Source organism: Petromyzon marinus, chromosome 12 (genome assembly GCF_048934315.1).
Source record: "Petromyzon marinus isolate PM22_M1 ecotype Great Lakes invasive population chromosome 12, UKy_Petmar_22M1.pri1.0, whole genome shotgun sequence".
Lineage (NCBI taxonomy): Eukaryota > Metazoa > Chordata > Hyperoartia > Petromyzontiformes > Petromyzontidae > Petromyzon > Petromyzon marinus.
In genome coordinates, this window is record NC_133678.1 from 9,925,850 (window position 1) to 9,947,582 (window position 21,733).

At 39.3% G+C, this 21,733-nt stretch overlaps 1 protein-coding gene across 2 annotated transcripts in view; it reads right to left on the reverse strand.

The window, feature by feature from the left end:
• LOC116941581 (myomesin-2-like) overlaps window positions 1-21,733 on the reverse strand; it is a 117,632-nt gene that overhangs the window by 25,191 nt on the left and 70,708 nt on the right. For both annotated transcript variants that reach the window (XM_076066602.1, XM_032952773.2), the window contains exons 20-26: window positions 21,153-21,334; window positions 15,526-15,640; window positions 8,531-8,684; window positions 8,118-8,224; window positions 7,127-7,171; window positions 4,292-4,428; window positions 2,216-2,360 (exon numbers count right to left, since the gene is read on the reverse strand). In XM_076066602.1, coding sequence (XP_075922717.1) covers window positions 2,216-2,360; window positions 4,292-4,428; window positions 7,127-7,171; window positions 8,118-8,224; window positions 8,531-8,684; window positions 15,526-15,640; window positions 21,153-21,334 — 885 coding nt within the window. The remainder of the gene's footprint in view (window positions 1-2,215; window positions 2,361-4,291; window positions 4,429-7,126; window positions 7,172-8,117; window positions 8,225-8,530; window positions 8,685-15,525; window positions 15,641-21,152; window positions 21,335-21,733) is intronic.

Below are 21,733 nucleotides of genomic sequence, written 5' to 3' on the forward strand. Positions count from 1 at the left end.
ATAAAATTCTCACGACGTTTCGGCCACAACGCAAGCGGCCGTCTTCAGGTGAAAGGTACAGACCGGCCGTCTTCAGGTGAAAGGTACAGACTCGACAGGTCTGTACCTTTCACCTGAAGACGGCCGCTTGCGTTGTGGCCGAAACGTCGTGAGAATTTTATTGTGTTATTTTATTATTTTATTCTCATTCTACGTGACCTTGCCGAAAGAACCAAAGAAGATGAATCCCTGCAGTCACGAAAGCTTTAAATCGAAACTTTTTTTATGTTATAACTTGTATGTAATGAGTTTATGTGACCGCCTGCAGCCACTAGTGTCCGCGATACATTCTCCACAAGGATTAACAAAAATAGTCTTCAATCGAATCATGTTCTTGAATCGTGACTAGCCATCAAATCACCAGTGAGTTTAATAATTTCACCTCTTGTAGTCATCCGTGTTGGTGGAATAATAATAACAGAGCTTACGATCTATATTTTTTGTACAATTTCCTCAGCATGCTAAGCAGCAAAGTGCACAGTGTTGCACATGTTGTTATACAATTGCTTGTAAGAAGTTTCCTCGGAGTGATTTTTCAATGTAACCATCATTTACTTGCCGTTGCAGTGTTTATATTCAATGGTTCTCAATGCATTAGAGAAGTGATAAAACCGATTGATGCGCTTGTGAAAATTCCACAGCTCTTTAAGTGCAATACATATGATCAATTCAGATTGTAATGACTTTGGAAAAGTATTAATTGTACATTGTGCTTGCAATTGTGCATTTACAATTGAGACCAATGTAGTCAATATCTTTTGAGCAATGGGGTTGAAACGGCATTTTGCCTTGAGGCTCATATTTGTATTTTAAAAGTTTCCCCAGTCTGTAATTAGCTCGGATAAATAATGACAATGTTAAACATGCATAATAATTATTGACTCTAGACACATACATTTACTACCATGATATGAATATAAATGACAAGCCATGCAAGTCAAAAAGTTATCCCTACAGAATGCAGACCTGCCAATCAGTACACGTGGGAGCATTTAAAACATTCTGAAGGTGAGATATCAAAATGCACATATATAATGTTAGGTTTAAAGGATACATGTAAAACTTGTGATATTTTCTTCTTCGACTTTGTGATCAGCGTTTGCACATTCCTGCGCTGGGTAATGAGATGAAAGATGTTTTTTTCCCGACAAACTCCTGCAAGTTATGAATTCTCCCAGCCTTGACACAGATCCTTCCACTTATACACCAACTACCTTTCAAACGCCTATTCTATCCATCAGGCTGGCAAGTAATTTTACCAATTAATTCGTTAATGTTCTTCAGAGCTGAGGATTCGAATGTCGATATTACAGTTCGGTGCCGCTGCATGTAGTACTCGATTTACGAACGGGTCTCAGGAACAGAATTCGTTCGTAAGTCGATGATTGTCTGTATTGTCTGCCTGAGTAATAATACTGCGTATGTTTATTGCGGTTGTGGTGCTCTCTAACATATGTTTAGCTTGTACCGCTACAATCTGTTCAACACGATGTCCGAGGTTTCGCTCCACGTGCTGAGAGCTTCAGAAGAATTAAGTTTAGTTCCCGAAGATGCTCCCATCACATGGAGCAAGAACGTGGGACATATCATGCATGTAAGCTGAACTTCTTTTGCACCTGACAGAGGTACGGGTGAAGGACAACAAACTAAACCTAAAAAAGCAGTTCTGAAGAAATGTGTTGGAAAATCCAGATTTTAAAGTTCAATAGCTCCAGTGGCTTCCTAATACTGGAAGGAAGAGCATTCCGGAAGGCCGCAGAAGTGCATTTGAAAGCGCGTGATGCAGTGACCGTCTTTCTTTGATGGTTACCCAAAAGCCGCTGCGAGGATGACACATCGAAGCTCTACATCCGCCTGAGTGTACTTAGGGCTTTATGGAGGAGCCCTCAGTGTGAAACATTCTCCAGTTGCTGCCTGGCTGTTTTTCCTTTTATTGCTTGAAGTGCTCAAATGATTGCAACTAACAACTGTGCAATAATGTGAACATAATAATAGTAGTTGTAAAATAACAGTGATGTCAAATTATTGTCGAAGGAAAATATGCACAGTTTAAACTGACACGCACCGGCTAATTTTATCCAAAAGTGTAAACGTAATGCAAGTCAGATGGCTACTTTCGTACACGTTTCATTTGTATGTAAGTGTCCAAAGGTTGTGCCAAGGGACTCGCTCTCACCGTCTCCGATGAGAACGAGGCTGGATTGTTTTGCCGCCTTCCCATCCTTGAGCTGGACAGTGTAAGTGCCCTCATCCACAGCTGAAAGATGATCTATAATCATCTCGATCATGCCCGTGCTGCGGTCCACATGAATCTTGTACTTCTACACACACCACATGTTAAGCACTTTCGATTAGCACGATTGGCTACGTACAGCGCCAAAGAAGTTCAACATACTTACAAGCAGGCCCGCAGAGGCACAGGATCTTTAATATTTGCGAGGCTTTTGAAGTATATTGAGTGGCTAATAAGATGTTAAGATGTGAAAAAGTATGAAAATCTTCTTTCGAATGCAATTAATCTCCATGTTTACTTGAATACATTTACAAATTCAATTAGCTGTACTTCTCAAGTGTGCACTCACTAGAAAATCACTTTTTTAAAGTCACAACTTTGTTACCTTTGCATTGTTTTAGTTTATCAAGTTACATCAAACAATTTTTTGTTATAATACTCAGTAAGGCCCACTGAGCTAAATAATGTTTTTTTCAGAAGTGACCTGGCCAGAAATGATAGTTCAACGAAGTGGTTTATCATGTGGAAATTTATAGCAGCAAAATATTCTAAAATCATGTTTCTAAATGTGGAGGGAACAAATTGAGGACCTGGAGAAAAATCCATGGGACCACGGGGAGAGAGGCATGCAAACTACAAATATACAGGCGTCAGAGTCGGGATTGAACCCACGCATCCTGCATATCAGGCCAGGTAGTTAACATCTCGCCACCGTGGCACCCTATCAAATTTAATTTATTGTGCATCTTTTGTCTTAATCCTGTATTTGTAATGCCAAGTTGTTTTCTTTGGAAGTCCATGGGTGAACATTTGTGGATAAATGGTTAAGTTTTGTTGGTCTTAGATATACCCACCATCCACAAATATTAATTTAATGTTTAATCTAGAAAGTTGCGAGTAATGTTTGATTACTATTGATATTTTGGTGAGATAACATTTGTACTTTGTAAGTATCAATGGCAGTGGGTTACTTTTGCTCCGGGTTTTTGAGCAACGTACATCCTGTATCTTTGAAATAAGCGAGACTGACAATTTCATAAGAGACGTCATATCCCTTGATCTATTCCACATTGCAACACCGCATATCCAGCATAATAGCAGTATAACTATTTATGCATTATTCGTTGCCCAATAGCATATTCAAATATGCCACAGATTGCTTTTTTATTAGATAATTGATAACCAGACTGTTTGAACGTTCATAAGTAATGTATTAATCACGAGGGTTGTAAATATCCCTTTCAAGAACTGTTAACGAAAAGCCGGATGTGTAGGTAACCCTCACGCATTTGTAATAATATATTTTGGAAAATGATTCATTATTTTATTATTACATTTAAAACCTCCTTTTAGCATATTATTTATTTCACTTTCTGCCCATACAGTGATGTTGACATTTATTCACGTTAATAATTTTAACAGGGATATTCATGTTGTCATCACCATGTGCGGTGAAGAAGGGCCATTGCTGGAATGTCACCGACAATATTTTTCTCCTCTTAAGGCCACACACAGTGTTATTGGCAAATGTTTTTTTGTCATTAAAGTATACATGTTATTGGACAGCATTAAAAGACACAAGGGATACAGGGACAGACATATAAAGACTGAGAAAGACAACAACAACAACAAAATACATTTCGATTTAAAGCTTTCGTGACTGCAATGATTCATCTTCTTTGGTTCTTTCGGTAAAGTCACGTAGAATGAGAATAAAATAATAAATTGATAAAATAAAATAACACAATAATATTCTCAGAGAATATAATAATAATATTCTCAGAGAATATTATTGTGTTATTTTATTTTATCAATTTATTATTTTATTCTCATTCTACGTGACTTTACCGAAAGAACCAAAGAAAACAAAATACATATTAGAGGAATACAATATATTATCCTTGCACCGGTTAAAGTGCACTCTTTATTGTCAGAAAATATATGGAGATGAGAATGAACGTCCATCGACTCATAGCGTGATGGACGGGATGTTATTGTCAATGCTTGGGTTTGCATTACCTCGTTTTTGGAAACGTCCCTTTGATTGACGATGAATTTCAGCTCACACGTCGGTGACAGATGCCGTGCCTGCATCCACAACCGCACTTGCCCTTTCTCCAGTAGCTCCACAGCCAGCTCGGACCTCAGGGGTATGGCTGGTTGAATAGGGCACACTCTTACCACACTGTACACATATTTGGCTACATTTTCAAAGGTGAACAAGAGCATTAACTACGATTTAGAAACAATTTTTTATTTGACCAGGTAAGGCCCACTGAGCTTCATAGCTCTTTTTCAGAAGCGACCTGGCCACGAATAATAGTTGAATTAAGTGGCAATCATGTAGAAATGTATACCAGACGCATACTCTAAAAGCATGTTTATAAATGTGGAGGAATAAACCGGTGGAGCTGGAGAAAAATCCACGTGACCACAGGGAGAGAGACATGCAAACTCCAAATATACAGGCGTCAGGGTTGAAATCGGGATAAAACCCACTACCTCCAGGCCAAGAAGTTAACATCTCACCACCATGGCACCCTAAATGTATAATACTTCCCACATACCCCGAATTAAAGATCACATGTCATTATGGAAGGTAAGATTATGTTATTTTTTCACACTTCAGACTTTGTTGTGTGCCTCTAGTAATTAAATACAATATTTTAATTTTTACATAGTGTAATTAAATAAACAGCATTTCTCAATTGTTTCCAAAAAAACATATATTTGCCACCCTAAACTGGCCTGACCTGGATTTGAATATATTGCAGTACATCTGCATTTGTGCTGAACATTATAATCATTATATTATCCAAGACACTGCCTAACTGAGTATCCTAATGATAAACTTACCAAACACAACATAATGGCTATATATGTTTGAGAAACAAACGTAAATCAATCATACAGAAACATATGCGTTGCACGTGCAGTATTTCCAACCAAAATGATCTTAAATCAGATTTTCATTATGTTTATTTTTCAGGAAATAAATACTATATGGCAATGCAAAATAAAAAACGTTAAGCATTTTAGCCTTGTTGCAAAGTTGAGGTTTGAACTAAAAAAGGACAAACTGAAATCGGAAGATGGATTACCACAACATGCACCAGCATCCTAATGTTTTTGTTCAGATAAACAGCAAAGAGGTGCAGCTGTGTCCTTTCGTGACATGATAGCAAGGCTTCTTTCCTGCAAGTCATGACCCGATATGACCTGACCAACCAAAGGTGTGTTGTATTCTTAAGCCATGCTTGTCTAACGAACACATCTAGACTACTAATGATCCTCAGCCCCACAGGAAACTTTTGTAGTGCGAATATGTCTCAGAATTATTTACAGAATTACGTCGACAGCACACACATGGATGGATTCAGCACATACGATTGACTCCTGTAGATGGCAATATCAAAACATATTCGAAAACAACAGAACAACGTTGTCAAAGATTTAATTAATACGCTTTTGCAACCAATATTTTGATTGCTAATTGATTTCTGAGATACCTCAGGGATGCCAAATTTGTCCTAATCTGACCCAAAACATAATTACGAAGGTTGTCATTTTAAAATGACAATAACAAATGTCTAACGTCTGTATTACAAAATGTACATGTTATGCTCAAAGTTATATTACCTTTGCAATTGATAATTATATATATGCTGTAAAACTGAAAATATTGCTTACAAATGCACATTCAACAACAGATAAAGTTGTCCCAAACCATTAATATGTGAAGCAAGACAACAAAAACTAAACTTAACAATTCAACTTTCAGAATGTTAGAATATGTTTTACCCTTTCTGGCAACAAAACAGGTGTTAAGATGTTAAAACACCAAACTGAAACGTTTTGCAAGGAATCATGTCTGCATTAACCACGTAAACTATGTTTTTCTTTTACGAGGTAAGCCCCACTGATCTATGGACTGTAACTATTTTTCAGTAGCTACCTGCTGGGGAAAAAAAGAGCAAATGACAATAATATTTGTTTCACAGCCTATTAAAAAAGAGCTTTGCTATGTATTTATGTGCCACTGAGCAGGAGGATTGGCTGGGGTTCAGCAATTTAAACAACACAGAGTTTAATACGACTGTGAAACATTATCACTGCATACTCCAGTACAGTGAGTCCTCGCTTAATGCATTTTCACACAACGCGTTTTCGCCATTCTTTGATAAGGGAACACTTTTCACACAACGTGGAACGTGCAACGTTATCAAGTGCAGCTTCTGAGAGGTCGACAACGAACGACCTTCTTGAGCTGCCCGGCTGAGCGGGATGGAAATTCTGGGTATATACATACGCGGAATGATACAGGAAGCAGCGTACCCTCATCTCAGTTCGTTGTCCCGCCATGGGATAACAGTGCAAATGTGATTCACATTTCCATTGTTTTTATAACAGGTCCCTGCAGGGTGGGCTGGTAGGAACATTGGAATTTTGTGCAATTTTATTTTTACACCCCAACAGCACGAGATTTCACTTCGTTAAAGTATTGAAAGGGGACGGACGGACGGACACATTAATCTATTGCAGGCTGGTACACTCAGTTTACAACTTCGTTCCTACCAGTATAATTATGCCCTGTAATGTATACACGCACAGTAATTCCTTGGTTTGTGGCTCTTTTCAAGAAAGCATCTGCCACATTAAATGAAGTATTACGTAACAGTATTTGGACAATTTTGCAAGTCACTGATTAAGTTCCACTACCTTTGCCAATATTCAGTTTTATTTTAATGTGGATAGAAAGATTGAAGTTTGTTCATCATATACTGCATGTGCCTATGTATTTCAGTGTATTTTATGGATTGGTAGAGATCTATTTCATTTATGAAACCAACTTACTGGGATATTTCAGCTTTTGGCTTGTCTCCAGAGCGCGCTTTAGTTCTGCAAAAAAATATATAACAATGTTATACATCAATCAACTATCCATGGTTATCCTTTAGCATGATTATCCAATTATTCCTAATACATTATAATTTTTAATGCAGAAATTGTAATTGTATTCATTTGACATTTCACAACCATAATTATCACAATCATTCTAATTGTATATATCTAATCTAGGTAATCTAATTGAATGTTATCTGTATCTGCAAATAAATAACCATATAGGCATTCAATTGTAAGTAATGCTTTACTCTCCTTATGCACTGTTTGCACAAGTAAGCAATGTGTTGCATGCATTTCCCAAACCATTACGTGTTTATTTAGAATAATAAACATATGTTGATGTAGAAATGATGGGCCGATTCATAGAGCTATTTTGAGCGGCATTACACTAATTTTTCTACTAAAATAATGGCAGGTTGTGCATACATTTAGAAACACTCTTCAATTTGATATCAACGTGTGATGAATTCCAAACAAAACTGGAATCATGCTGGTACTATTCATGGCACAATTATGGAATGCCCCAAAGTGGGCAGAGTTTGGGGAGGAGTCGATCATTATGGAAAGTTTCTGCAAACATGCAGAATGGCCTCCTGTGATGTAACTCTGTAGAGGCTTAGAATGCATACATTGTTTGGAGGTAGTAGGTACGCAGTAACAACCCAATAATATTGTATTAATTTTAAGTAAGTGAATTTGATGGTTTAACCTTTGACAAAAACATCTGGATTGTGTCAGATCCTGTCAGACTCCGCAAGCTTGAATGGGTGACCACCGCACATGAAGCGGGTTCAGTAGGCGTTGTGGGCAGTAGAAGGCAGCTCTGTATCCGCCCTTAATCACCACCACACACTGACCAGTGTAGTAAGGTTTGGTAAAACTGAGCTGTAACACGTACACATGCAAAGACTCCGTACACACTCCTAACCTTTCCCCTTACCTTCCTCCGTGAGGTTGTAGCTTGTTGCGTAGCCGTCTGTCGCAGTGACCACGCAGGAGTAGTTCCCTAGGTCGTCCATTGTAGGGTTGTTGAAGAACAACTTTGTTCTAAAATATACCAAATATAACGTATGAGAATGATGATATCGTGTTTGCTCGAGTAGGATAATTCAAGTATGACATTTTCATTTTTTCTAAACTTAATTGTCTTGTGTAAATTTCTATGCTCCGAGAAACGTCTCTCTGTACATATTTCACTTTTTTCACTCTGTTGAATGTTCCATCTAATAGAATCAACAGCTGATGAAAGGACATTTTCTGCAATGCTGTGATAACATTTACCATGTACTGCGCTTATACCACACTGAATGCCGAGGATAGGATTTGTGAAGCATTTCCAAGACAAAGGCTCACGTTTGTCCGAGAGTTTCTGGAGTCACTTTGTTTTCTGGAAGCTCGTGGTAATTCTTGGACCAAGAGAAACTGGATGCTTCAGTCGCAGCCTCACAGGTATACTCCAGGTATATGTTGCCATCGTCATCAATCTGTAGCTGTGCATCCCTAGATCCTGCAACAACAATAAAGACACAACTAAAATTAAATATACGTGCATTCAAGTTATATTTTTTTGTATTGAAACCAGCCGGTATTTTTTGAAATAATAATAATGGAACAAAATAATAGTTTATAGGCTTTTTCTCAATCCACTGCTGGATGAAGGCATCACCAAATCATTGGATTGGCCATCAGGGCTGTTTCATCATACTTCACCATGCTGGTCATCGTAAGTTGGTAAAAGGGGGAAGGTGGGAAGAGGAGCGGGTCAGATATTACTCATCACTCACGTTAGCCGTGGCTGGGAATCAAACATGGGTTGCCGGGTTCACAGTGCATTGCGTGAACCATTTTCTATCACGTCATTTCATACAGCATCACTCTTTTATATGTTTGTAATAAAAATTGGAGCCACAAACAGGCAGCAACGCGAGAAGGACCAGAGCAGCAAACACGAGTTTGTAAAATTCCAGCAGCAGCTGTTCTGCTTGAGCATGTGGTTTGCACGGTGCACACCTCATGCTGTGAGTGTACATGAAAGCTGACTCATTTTCAAATGCTGACGATACTGCTTCAACCACCCCCCACCCACCCACCCACCGCCGAACACAGCGCTGGCATCGTCCGTGTATCTGTGTCAATCGGTATCAGACAATGAGCATCATCCAGTCAAAAGGTTCAATTTGTTACAGCTGAAATGCAAATAAGAAAACACTTGCAAAATATAGTATTTTGTATGTAAATGACAGCGAAATCTACGCCCTACCTTTGGAAATGGAATGATATAATTTGCATATGGTGTTTGTTCACCACATTAAAAAAAACTGTCCCTCCGGAAACAACCCAAGGTACTAATGAGTACATGCAGGATAGAAAAGAGGGTACTCTAATGGAGGCTTGCATTTGCTTTAAATTTGACATGCATTTGAGATGAAAGAGCCAACAACCATAATTTTATTCATGAATCTGGTACACAAATGGGGCTTATTATCTCGGAAGTTTTCAGAGTATTTATTTTAGTTCAATTCTACAGTGTCAATGTGGAAGTCGGTGATAGTTCTAGTTTCACGTATTTATACATAACGTTGCAGCTGGGCCATAAGTACACACGAATAACAATTAATTACAGTTGACCACAGAATGGACAATGTCCCTCATGGAAACATCATTACTACATACTTCCATGACATTTACATGCCAAAGAACATGACTGTTACTTTCTATTAAAATGGAATATGTACTGTATGGCCTCTTTGTGAATATCATTCCCTTTAACAATTACTTTATAAATGATCCAGGTACAAGACCGGCAGATTCAGACTTACGATTGCCCGACTTACAAACATCCGCACTTATGAATGAGCTTCAATAAGATTTTTTTTTAACTACGTGACTTGAGAACGTGAACTCGCACTTGTGAACCGAATCGCATAACTATTTACAATGTTACATGCAAATGTAAAACATGTATTATTATCTACGAGTTTAACAATGCTTCCCTTTTATGTTGAACCATGACACATTTTTACAAGTGACCGTATGTGCATTTAAATACAGTACATTATGTCTTTCTGACGAATGTGTTTCAAGAACGGAGCCCGTTCATACAGTAGGTCGGGGACTGCCTGTATTGGTGAAACAATCAGGTTCATGTTATGCAACACTTCTGCAATAGATTTTCATTAAATTTCTCATTGCCAACATTATACTTAGTAGTTTACCGCCCTGTGTAAATCCACTGCTGGATGAAGGCTTACCCCATGCCATATAATTTGTTTTAATCGTTTATGTCACTGCGGGTTGGTGTTATCTGTGGCCGAGAAATGAAATCAGGTCATCGGATTCAGAAGCACAGTGCAATAACCCCTGCACCACCATGCTTCCAAAGTTATGGAAATATATTAATGTATGGATTTGAATAACTCTTTTGCACATGTATTCCTTAACCAACATTTGCAGTAAAAATCAAGTCATCACACACATTGTTGTTAAGTCACAGTTTTGAAAGGTATTATGTTATAACTGCTGTGCTCTGCCAAATGTTGGGCAAAGCCCTGGTCATTCCTTCTCATTGGGAAGCAAACAGTCACTCTGGGGCTTATCTATCTGAGTTTTAGATTGGCATGGAGAGTCTGGTAGAGAATAATTCTTGTAGGAGAGTCGGCACTCAATGCATCATTGTGCTCGTCCTAAGTGGTTTATAAGGCCTGACCTTTGTGGTAATGTCTCCCTGGGAGTGTGATGGAGTAATGCACAGGGGTGAGGGATTAGGGTCAGTGGAAACTACCCCTCAGTGATGATTGTTGAATGCTACTGCGCTGGTAACACAAAACTTTACAGCATCCACATTACAGTAAGACTCTTCGCCAACTGAACCTTCTGCCTCAGAGTGAATTATGGCATAATGTACTATAATAGTACAATGTAAGAGGCATATTATCACAAAATAATACATTATTATGAAAAATACCATACTGCAGCAGAAATGTGTTTTAACCAATTAAAAGTCAGTGAGTATGATTGTTAATAACTATTTAAAATAAACTTTACTACTGGCCTTTAGGTGACACGAATTAATTTTAAATTAAAATGTGAAAAAAAATTGTGCAATAACTTTTTCAACACTTTTATAAAGGTTGCCTTCTGGTGGCAAACGTTTCTGTCCCACAATTAAACGTGAGATTTAACAGGTTCATAATGGAATCGTAAGTTTCCAATTGTAAAAGTAATGTCACATGTAATGTACGGGTATACAGTGAGGGAAAAAAGTATTTGATCCCCTGCTGATTTTGTACGTTTGCCCACTGACAAAGATATGATCAGTCTATAATTTTAATGGTAGGTTTATTTGAACAGTGAGAGACAGAATAACAACAAAATCCAGAAAAAAGCGTGTCAAAAATGTTATAGATTGATTTGCATTTGAATCAGGGAAATAAGTATTGACCCCCTCTCAATCAGAAAGATTTATGGCTCCCAAGTGTCTTTTATACAGGTAACTAGCTGAGATTAGGAGCACACTCTTAAAGGGAGTGCTCCTAATCTCAGCTTGTTACCTGTATAAAAGACACCTGTTCACAGAAGCAATCAATCAATCAGATTCCAAACTCTCCAACATGGCTAAGACCAAAAAGCTCTCCAAGGATGTCAGGGAAAAGATTGTAGACCTACACAAGGCTGCAAGGGGCTACAAGACCATTGCCAAGCAGCTTGGTGAGAAGGTGACAACAGTTGGTGCGATTATTCGCAAATAGAAGAAACACAAAAGAACTGTCAATCTCCTTCAGCCTGGGGCTCCATGCAAGATCTAACCTCGTGGAGTTGCAATGATCATGAGAACGGTGAGGAATCAGCCCAGAACTACACAGGAGGATCTTGTCAATGATCTCAAGGCAGCTGGGACCATAGCCACAAAGCGAACAATTGGTAACACACCACGCCGTGAAGGACTGAAATCCTGCAGCGCCCGCAAAGTCCCCTGCTCAAGAAAGCACATATACATGCCCGTCTGAAGTTTGCCAATGAACATCTGAATGATTCAGAGGACAACTGGGTGAAAGTGTAGTGGTCAGATGAGACCAAAATGGAGCTCTTTGGCATCAACTCAACTCGCCGTGTTTGGAGGAATGCTGCCTATGACCCCAAGAACAACATCCCCACCGTCAAACATGGAGGTGGAAACATAATGCTTTGGGGGTGTTTTTCTGCTAAGGGGACAGGACAACTTCACCGCATCAAAGGGACGATGGACGGGGCCATGTACTGTCAAATCTTGGGTGAGAACCTCCTTCCCTCAGCCAGGGCATTGAAAATGGGTCGTGGATGGGTATTCCAGCATGGCAATGACCCAAAACACACGGCCAAGGCAACAAAGGAGTGGCTCAAGAAGAAGCACATTAAGGTCCTGGAGTGGCCTAGCCAGTCTCCAAACCTTAATCCCATAGAAAATCTGTGGAGGGAGCTGAAGGTTCGAGTTGCCAAACGTCAGCCTCGAAACCTTAATGACTTGGAGAAGATCTGCAAAGAGGAGTGGGACAAAATCCCTCCTGAGATGTGTGCAAACCTGATGGCCAACTACAAGAAGCGTCTGACCTCTGTGATTGCCAACAAGGGTTTTGCCACCAAGTACTAAGTCATGTTTTGCAGAGGGGTCAAATACTTATTTCCCTCCTAAAAATGGAAATCATTTTCTAACATTTCTGACATGCGTTTTTCTGGATTTTTTTGTTGTTATTCTGTCTCTCACTGTTCAAATAAACCTACCATTAAAATTATAGACTGATCATTTCTTTGTCAGTGGGCAAACGTACAAAATCAGCAGGGGATCAAATACTTTTTTCCCTCACTGTACATGTAAATAACTAAATACAAATATTCAATTGAGTGATGCTCTGGAAGGAAATAAAAAACACAGAAAACCTGTAATCATTAGTTATTAATTATATATGTGTATATCTTATATTTGTGGATTTAGTGGAAAGAATGAGAATATTAACATAGTTCATATAATGTATAGTAGCCTCACCATAATTAAGTTTTACATTTATAGTTGATGTGAAATATGCAATATTTAAATGACTAAATACGTAAAGAAACTCAGGTTTACAAGGACTGTTATAAAGCTCAAGTCTTGCTATCATCTGGTGAAGGTAGAAACCTGATTTTACGCGTAACACATGAGTAAGTATACATATTTGAAAAATTCACACTTCAAATTCACAATATCTTTCTTTCGAGTCGAATCGCACGAGGAAAATGCCAATGTGTGTCATGTTCCCCCCTCCACCCGACACAGCCAAATAAATGAAGTTGTCAACAATGCTGTGTTCACATCATATAATAATTTAGTTTAAATTTTAGAAAGAAAAAACAATTGGCACGTTTGTTCACGTGACAACTTTATTTGTTTGCTTGTGTCGGGTGACAATTTTGGTTGTGTCGGGTGGCAATTTGAGCCCCTGCCATAACATCTTCAAGTCCATGCTTCGAACTTTTCAAACAGCCCTCACAGTTCTTGACAAACACATCCATATATACTCATGTAATCGATATAATCAATCGTGTAATTTTGACAGTGGGTGTTGGTAACTTAAGCTCTGACCTATATAGAATGTAATAAATAGAGCTGGGGCCCCGTGGGGTCCTGACACGTATACCGAGCTAGCTCCTGATCTGATTTGCACTGCCAAAGGTACTGACATACAGACCCACGGAGGCAGCAGTGAAATTCCTTCTGCGATATTCACAGATAACCTTCTAAGGCTGTCATAAATACAACCACTTGTAGAACCAGTTGATGTTCTCTGGTTTAACAACTGATGGTTGAAATAAGAAAATGAGGCTAGACAAATTATTGCATGAAAATAATATATATGCATGTCAATGGTAGAATAATGTTTTAGAATGAAACACTGATATTGTTTCAAACATTAAATGTTTCTGATTATCTGCACTTTTAATGTATCATTATCAAATAATTTGATAAAACATCAAAAACTGCCACATATATTGATTGTTATAGACATTAAATGCTACAATTGACGTCGAATGTAGCAAATACTCTCTACACGCGCTACAGAACTAGAATATAATTTAAGGATTCCTTTTGTAAATTAACCAAGAGGGCCCATTGTTTCCTCATGAAGAAAATAAGTTTAAAGAAAAATCACTCGCAATGTGTAATAAATTACATCACCATTTATACTCACGCATGTAAAGCCAGAAAGTCAGGCATGCATTTATTATAAGCGTAGAATGCCAATATTTAATTTAATACACAAAACCACTCACGTGTACTGTGGATATTAACAATTCAAAGCTGTTTCAAACTGAAAAATGTCATCCTTACTGGCTAGATTTTTAATGCATGATGCCATTATTGGTTAGCTATATATATACAACTTGCAACATATCTGTATGCACGAAAATCCCACAAAGTTTATTACATGTTGTAGTATCGTAAACAGTTTTAACAATACAAAGAAAAACACAATTAGATTTACTTATTAAAGTACACTGCAGTGGCATCGGTGCACAAGCAAAAATGACAAAACCTGAATACTTTCATCAATACCACTGCCTTCAAGGAAACAATATATAATAGGTGATGTTTTGGGCAGTGGCCCATCTTTATGCTACCATAACCTGGCCACAAATGATAGCTCAACATAGTGTCCTATAATATGGAAATTGAAAGCAGCCATTTTTTCTAAATGTGCAGGGAAAACCTGGGGAGCCATATAAAAATACAGGTGACTTCAGGGAGTACATGCATACTATAAATAAACACGCATCAGGGTTGGGATTGAAACCGACGAACACCTGCATACCAGAAGAGGTAGTAAACATCTCGCCACCGTGGCACCCTATAAAAATAGACACTAGAGAGGTGGACTCACTCATAGTTTTAGACTGCACTCTACACCATGGACCCCAAATAGTATTTCACGTGCCATTAAACAATCGGTTTAACATACAATTATTGACTTGCACAATCAAGATATTCCCTGAGTGGAATAGCAAAAATTGTATTAGTTTGTGAGTTTTTCTCTCTCATGTAAGTAGTTATTGGGTTTGTATTCCATCAATGGTGACATTATAAAAATAATAATAATGTTCTATATATTTGGGCGGCTCAGAGTATTTAACAAAACAGTGCTTACCTATATGTCTTTGTTTAAACACTGTTCATCATGTACGCCGCAGATTAAAAGCCCACCCCACCCATTTGATCTCCAATTACATATGTGATTAATACAGCCATTCCACACTGTCAATATTGCTGGAGTCATTAAGTGAGTATTATTGTGGCTATAAATTATTGTGTGATCAAGCACGCTTTAGCAAACACTTACCAACTGGCGTGGCTGCCACCACAGGGTCTGAGTGGACTGAATACTTGCCAGCTCCTGACGCGTTCACGGCATTGACTCTAAACCGATAGGCCTTGCCCTCCTCCAAGTTTTTCACCTGTGAATGTATCAAAAACAACGCTACTAAGACCAATAGGAAAACTGCACTGGTCATGCATCCACCACCCGCTCATGTAATTGGCTGTCTCTTAAAACAAATTGCATTTTGGGAGAAGAGTTCAGATGGGGAAATGCTGCATGTACCTGCTGGTACCTTCCTCTAAATTAAAGGGTTTTTTTTGTCTTTTTATAAATTTCCTTCAAATTGTGCTTTCGGCATCATATCACGAAACAGTGTTCATTTATAATTCTCACAGAGCAGCACATACATCTAATTAGAGAATGACATAAAGAAGGATCTATCACAGAACTACCCTTGAGATCCCTTGAAATTACCCTTGTTTACCCACAAAAAGGGGGCACAACACTGTCCTAAATTCTCTGCTATATCTTCTTTGGTTCTTTCGGTAAAGTCACGTAGAATGAGAATAAAATAATAAATTGATAAAATAAAATAACACAATAATATTCTCACGACGTTTCGGCCACAACACAAGCGGCCTTCATCAGGTGAAGGGGCGAGACTGTCTGGTAGGACAGCGCTGGAGTGAGAGAGCCACGTTCAGATCACGGCTTTTAAGCTGTGTGAGAGGAACAAAGAGCCTTGACCAAGGAATTAGCATATAATTTAGCATTGAAATGGCTGAATGATTAGCTTGTGACTGGTCACAGAAATAGCTATGTTAAAAGTTAAAGCATACACATCCGCAGAGGCACCCATTGTTAAAAGGAATTAGCATATAATTTAGCATTGAAATAGCTAAGTTAAGGCATACACATCCGCAGAGGCACCCCTTGACAATGGGATTAGCATAGAATTTAGCATTGAAATAGCTGAGTGATTCGCTTGTAACTGCTACAGAAATAGCTACGTTGAAGTCAGAGCATACACATTCACCGAGGCACTTAGTACAAATCAAACAGGAGAATTTAGCATTGAAATAACTAGGCGAATTTAGCATTGAAATAACTGAGTGATTTGCTAGTGACTGGTCACAGAAATGACTACACATCTGAGCTATTCACAGTACTATATAGTGAACCAATAAAAACTAAAATATAAATTACCTTCATGTTATCAATAAACTGTATATTCTCCAATCAGCTAAGCTACCAACAATAAGTCGTTATATATCACAATGCTATATGGCGAAAAAATGGGTGGATTCTTACCCTCAAATTTCAGCACCACGGATAGCTACGGGCCCCGTTCAGACGGACGAGTTCGTCCATGGTCGGAACAGAGGAGGGGGAGAGAGACAGCTGCGAGGCCCTAGTATACTCCATGTTGTAAAACTATACCATTAACCGTGGTGTGAGAGGTATTAAGAGGCAATGCTGGCGAAAGAGCTGCGGTCTGAAGGTCATCGTAAAAATACAATTAATTAGAACAGAAATGATTTAACACATCTTTCCAGTGGTTACTAAGCCTGAATCCATCTTCTCGGTTGAAATTGTCTCTGTGCTTGTATATGTGAATGGCCTCATGAACGAATCTCTCATGGTAGCCGGTTGGTTTGCAAAGAACCTCCGTCTTGGAGAAGTCAATGTCATGTGAGCCCACTGAATTGTAACAGTGATCTGCCACGGCAGAGGAGTTCGTCCTACCGTGTTTCAAGTCTGCTTTATGTTCGCGGATGCGGTCCGAGATATGTCTTTTGGTTTCTCCAATGTAGCTACTACCACAGAGGCACTTTAGTTTGTAAACGCCCGGGTACTGTATGTCTGGAAGAGCATCTTTTACAGATGGAACTAAGTCACGGATTTTATGTACTGTGTTGAATCGGACCTGGATCTTGTGTTTATTCAGGATTTTGGAGATCTTTTTAGTGACCCCTGCAATGTAGGGTAAGGTGATGGTTTTGAGTGGCTCCACAAGAGGATCCTTCTTCATGACTGGAGTGATGGCTTTGCGGATTGTGTAGTCGGAGTAGCCATTAGCCCTGAGAGCCTGGTGTACGTGCTTGAGTTCACTGGTAATGTGTTCCTGGTCGGAAATGCATTGGGCTCTATGGTATAGAGTCTTGATGAGGGAGTTCTTCTGGGATGGATGGTGGTGGGAATCCGGTTTCAAGTAAGCATCTGTATGGGTAGCTTTCCTGTAGACAGAGTGGCTCATTGAACCATCATGTCTCCTTTTAATTAAGACATCCAAAAAGGGTAGTTTGCCATCTTTTTCGACCTCCATGGTAAATCTGATGGCTGGGTGTATGGAATTGATGTGGTCGCGGAATTGGTCTAGAGCAGGCTGGCCATGTGGCCAGATGACAAAGGTGTCATCAACGTACCTCTTCCATAAGGTCGGGCGTAGAGTGGCAGTCTGGATGGCGTCAGTTTCAAATTTTTCCATGAATACGTTGGCTACAACCGGAGATAGGGGGGAGCCCATTGGGGTGCCCTCAGTTTGTTTGTAGAAAGTTCCATTCCAGGTGAAGTATGTGTTGGTTAAGCAATGTCTCACCAGGGGGGGTACATCAGTATGCAGTCCTTGATGAACCAGGTCTTCAATGATAGCGATGGTGTCAGGTACCGGGACTTTGGTGAACAAGGACACCACATCAAAACTGACAAGCAGGTCGTTTGGGGACAGGGAAATGTCTTTGATTGTCGATACCAGGTGAGTAGAATTTAGTACCGCAGAGGTGGTTTTTCCAGTGAAAGGTCGCAGTATATCAGCCAGAAAACGTGCCAGTTTGTAGGTGGGGGAGCTGATAGTAGAGACGATGGGACGAAGGGGTGTATCTTCTTTGTGTATCTTTGGAAGGCCATATAATCTTGGTGGTCTGGCAGCAGAGGGTTTCAACGAGAACTGTTTGATCTCATCAATTACCAAAACGAACAAAATTATCTCTGATTCAACAGCATTGTTGAATCAAGACTCTATACCATAGAGCCCAATGCATTTCCGACCAGGAACACATTATCAGTGAACTCAAGCACGTACACCAGGCTCTCAGGGCTAATGGCTACTCCGACTACACAATCCGCAAAGCCATCACTCCAGTCATGAAGAAGGATCCTCTTGTGGAGCCACTCAAAACCATCACCTTACCCTACATTGCAGGGGTCACTAAAAAGATCTCCAAAATCCTGAATAAACACAAGATCCAGGTCCGATTCAACACAGTACATAAAATCCGTGACTTAGTTCCATCTGTAAAAGATGCTCTTCCAGACATACAGTACCCGGGCGTTTACAAACTAAAGTGCCTCTGTGGTAGTAGCTACATTGGAGAAACCAAAAGACATATCTCGGACCGCATCCGCGAACATAAAGCAGACTTGAAACACGGTAGGACGAACTCCTCTGCCGTGGCAGATCACTGTTACAATTCAGTGGGCTCACATGACATTGACTTCTCCAAGACGGAGGTTCTTTGCAAACCAACCGGCTACCATGAGAGATTCGTTCATGAGGCCATTCACATATACAAGCACAGAGACAATTTCAACCGAGAAGATGGATTCAGGCTTAGTAACCACTGGAAAGATGTGTTAAATCATTTCTGTTCTAATTAATTGTATTTTTACGATGACCTTCAGACCGCAGCTCTTTCGCCAGCATTGCCTCTTAATACCTCTCACACCACGGTTAATGGTATAGTTTTACAACATGGAGTATACTAGGGCCTCGCAGCTGTCTCTCTCCCCCTCCTCTGTTCCGACCATGGACGAACTCGTCCGTCTGAACGGGGCCCGTAGCTATCCGTGGTGCTGAAATTTGAGGGTAAGAATCCACCCATTTTTTCGCCATATAGCATTGTGATATATAACGACTTATTGTTGGTAGCTTAGCTGATTGGAGAATATAGAGTTTATTGATAACATGAAGGTAATTTATATTTTAGTTTTTATTGGTTCACTACATAGTACTGTGAATAGCTCAGATGTGTAGTCATTTCTGTGACCAGTCACTAGCAAATCACTCAGTTATTTCAATGCTAAATTCGCCTAGTTATTTCAATGCTAAATTCTCCTGTTTGATTTGTACTAAGTGCCTCGGTGAATGTGTATGCTCTGACTTCAACGTAGCTATTTCTGTAGCAGTTACAAGCGAATCACTCAGCTATTTCAATGCTAAATTCTATGCTAATCCCATTGTCAAGGGGTGCCTCTGCGGATGTGTATGCCTTAACTTAGCTATTTCAATGCTAAATTATATGCTAATTCCTTTTAACAATGGGTGCCTCTGCGGATGTGTATGCTTTAACTTTTAACATAGCTATTTCTGTGACCAGTCACAAGCTAATCATTCAGCCATTTCAATGCTAAATTATATGCTAATTCCTTGGTCAAGGCTCTTTGTTCCTCTCACACAGCTTAAAAGCCGTGATCTGAACGTGGCTCTCTCACTCCAGCGCTGTCCTACCAGACAGTCTCGCCCCTTCACCTGATGAAGGCCGCTTGTGTTGTGGCCGAAACGTCGTGAGAATATTATTGTGTTATTTTATTTTATCAATTTATTATTTTATTCTCATTCTACGTGACTTTACCGAAAGAACCAAAGAAGATGAATCATTGCAGTCACGAAAGCTTTAAATCGAAATTCTCTGCTATAGATAAATATTTGCAGCATGGCAGTAAAAACTGATATTATAATTCTTAAATGTGGACTTTTGACAAAATTAGTGGGACAACCAAATGTAATAAAATTATTTGTTTTGGACAGTCATTGGTGACCAGGCTGAGACCATTAACATGCTTGAAAATCTGGCATGATCACAGAGGACTACCCAGACTTGATTCATGGATCCAAAAGGTGTTGACTCAGTGTTCTCTGGATTCAACTTTCAAGGGTGGTGACACGGCCCATCGGTAGCGTGTTCGCTGATTGTTGTCAAGGTTTGAGATTAGAATACGGAGGGCCACCCTGGAGGTAATTGCGGGTGTGTGAACCGTAACAATGTGCACCCGTCTACTGTCCAGCGGACGTGAAAGATTCCATTGATAGACCATGGCTGATGACCACGATGCAGTCAAAAAATGAGACAGCGATTCATAATAGATTTTTGTGGAAGGCCACATAATGAGCTGGCCATATGTATGTCACGAAAGCCTCCACCATCCAACATAGCCAAACAAATAAAAGTGCCATGTGTTGGACATACATGTCCCAGATAAGTATTGTATCAGCTAACTGGTTAATTCATGAACGATTCTCACAACCAAATTTAAAATCAGATACGAAATATTGATTGAAACTGCGCTAAAAAGCATAATCTTTACTAACCACTGTGCAACCACGACAAATTATACATTGGAATAATTATAACCAACATGAGCATTACTGAATTAATTACCTGACGCTATAGCCTATTTAAAAATATATATAAATAAAAAAACACATAAATAATTATTTCATGCAATAATATAAAAAATATATATTTGTAGTTCAACTCACAAACACACACACACAGTACAAACATTGTTGGAAGGCACTTTAATTTTAAGTGGATCTGAGAAAATACTCATTGGATTTGCAGCAAGATTGCCTGCAGGGGCAGCAATACCTTGTAGTATCTTTTGGACACCAAGTCGGTGTTGACCAACTGCCAGTGTTCCTCAAGAGTGTCCTCTGTAATTTCCACATTGAACCCAGTGACGGGGCTCTTGCCCGTGTAGAGAGGGGCCTTCCAGAGCACCACGATAGACTTGGCTCGAACTTCGGTGAACACCACATCAAAGGGAGGGCCTGGACAAGGTGACAACAAATGATCCGGTAAATGACCACGCAATAACATTCAATGTCCAGTTGCGTCGCATGTTTTGCACATGCATACACTTTCCGAGTACAAGTCAGTTATACCAAAATTGAACAGGTGAAGCATGTTAAACAGAAGAAAAAAAGCGCCAACGGCATATATGTTTCAGAAATTGGGACCTATATTGAAAAATAAGTAGTTATTAACGTTAACAATAATTCGATTATTGCATTGTTACATATGGTCTGTTCACCTCTATGGACGTGAATGCTGGACAATTACACACAGTCTAAAAAGCAAGCAATCTTTTAAAGGTAGTAAAACTGTCATGAAGACACAAGACGAGTAACATAATTGTATTACAGACAGCAGGTACACAAAGATACTCT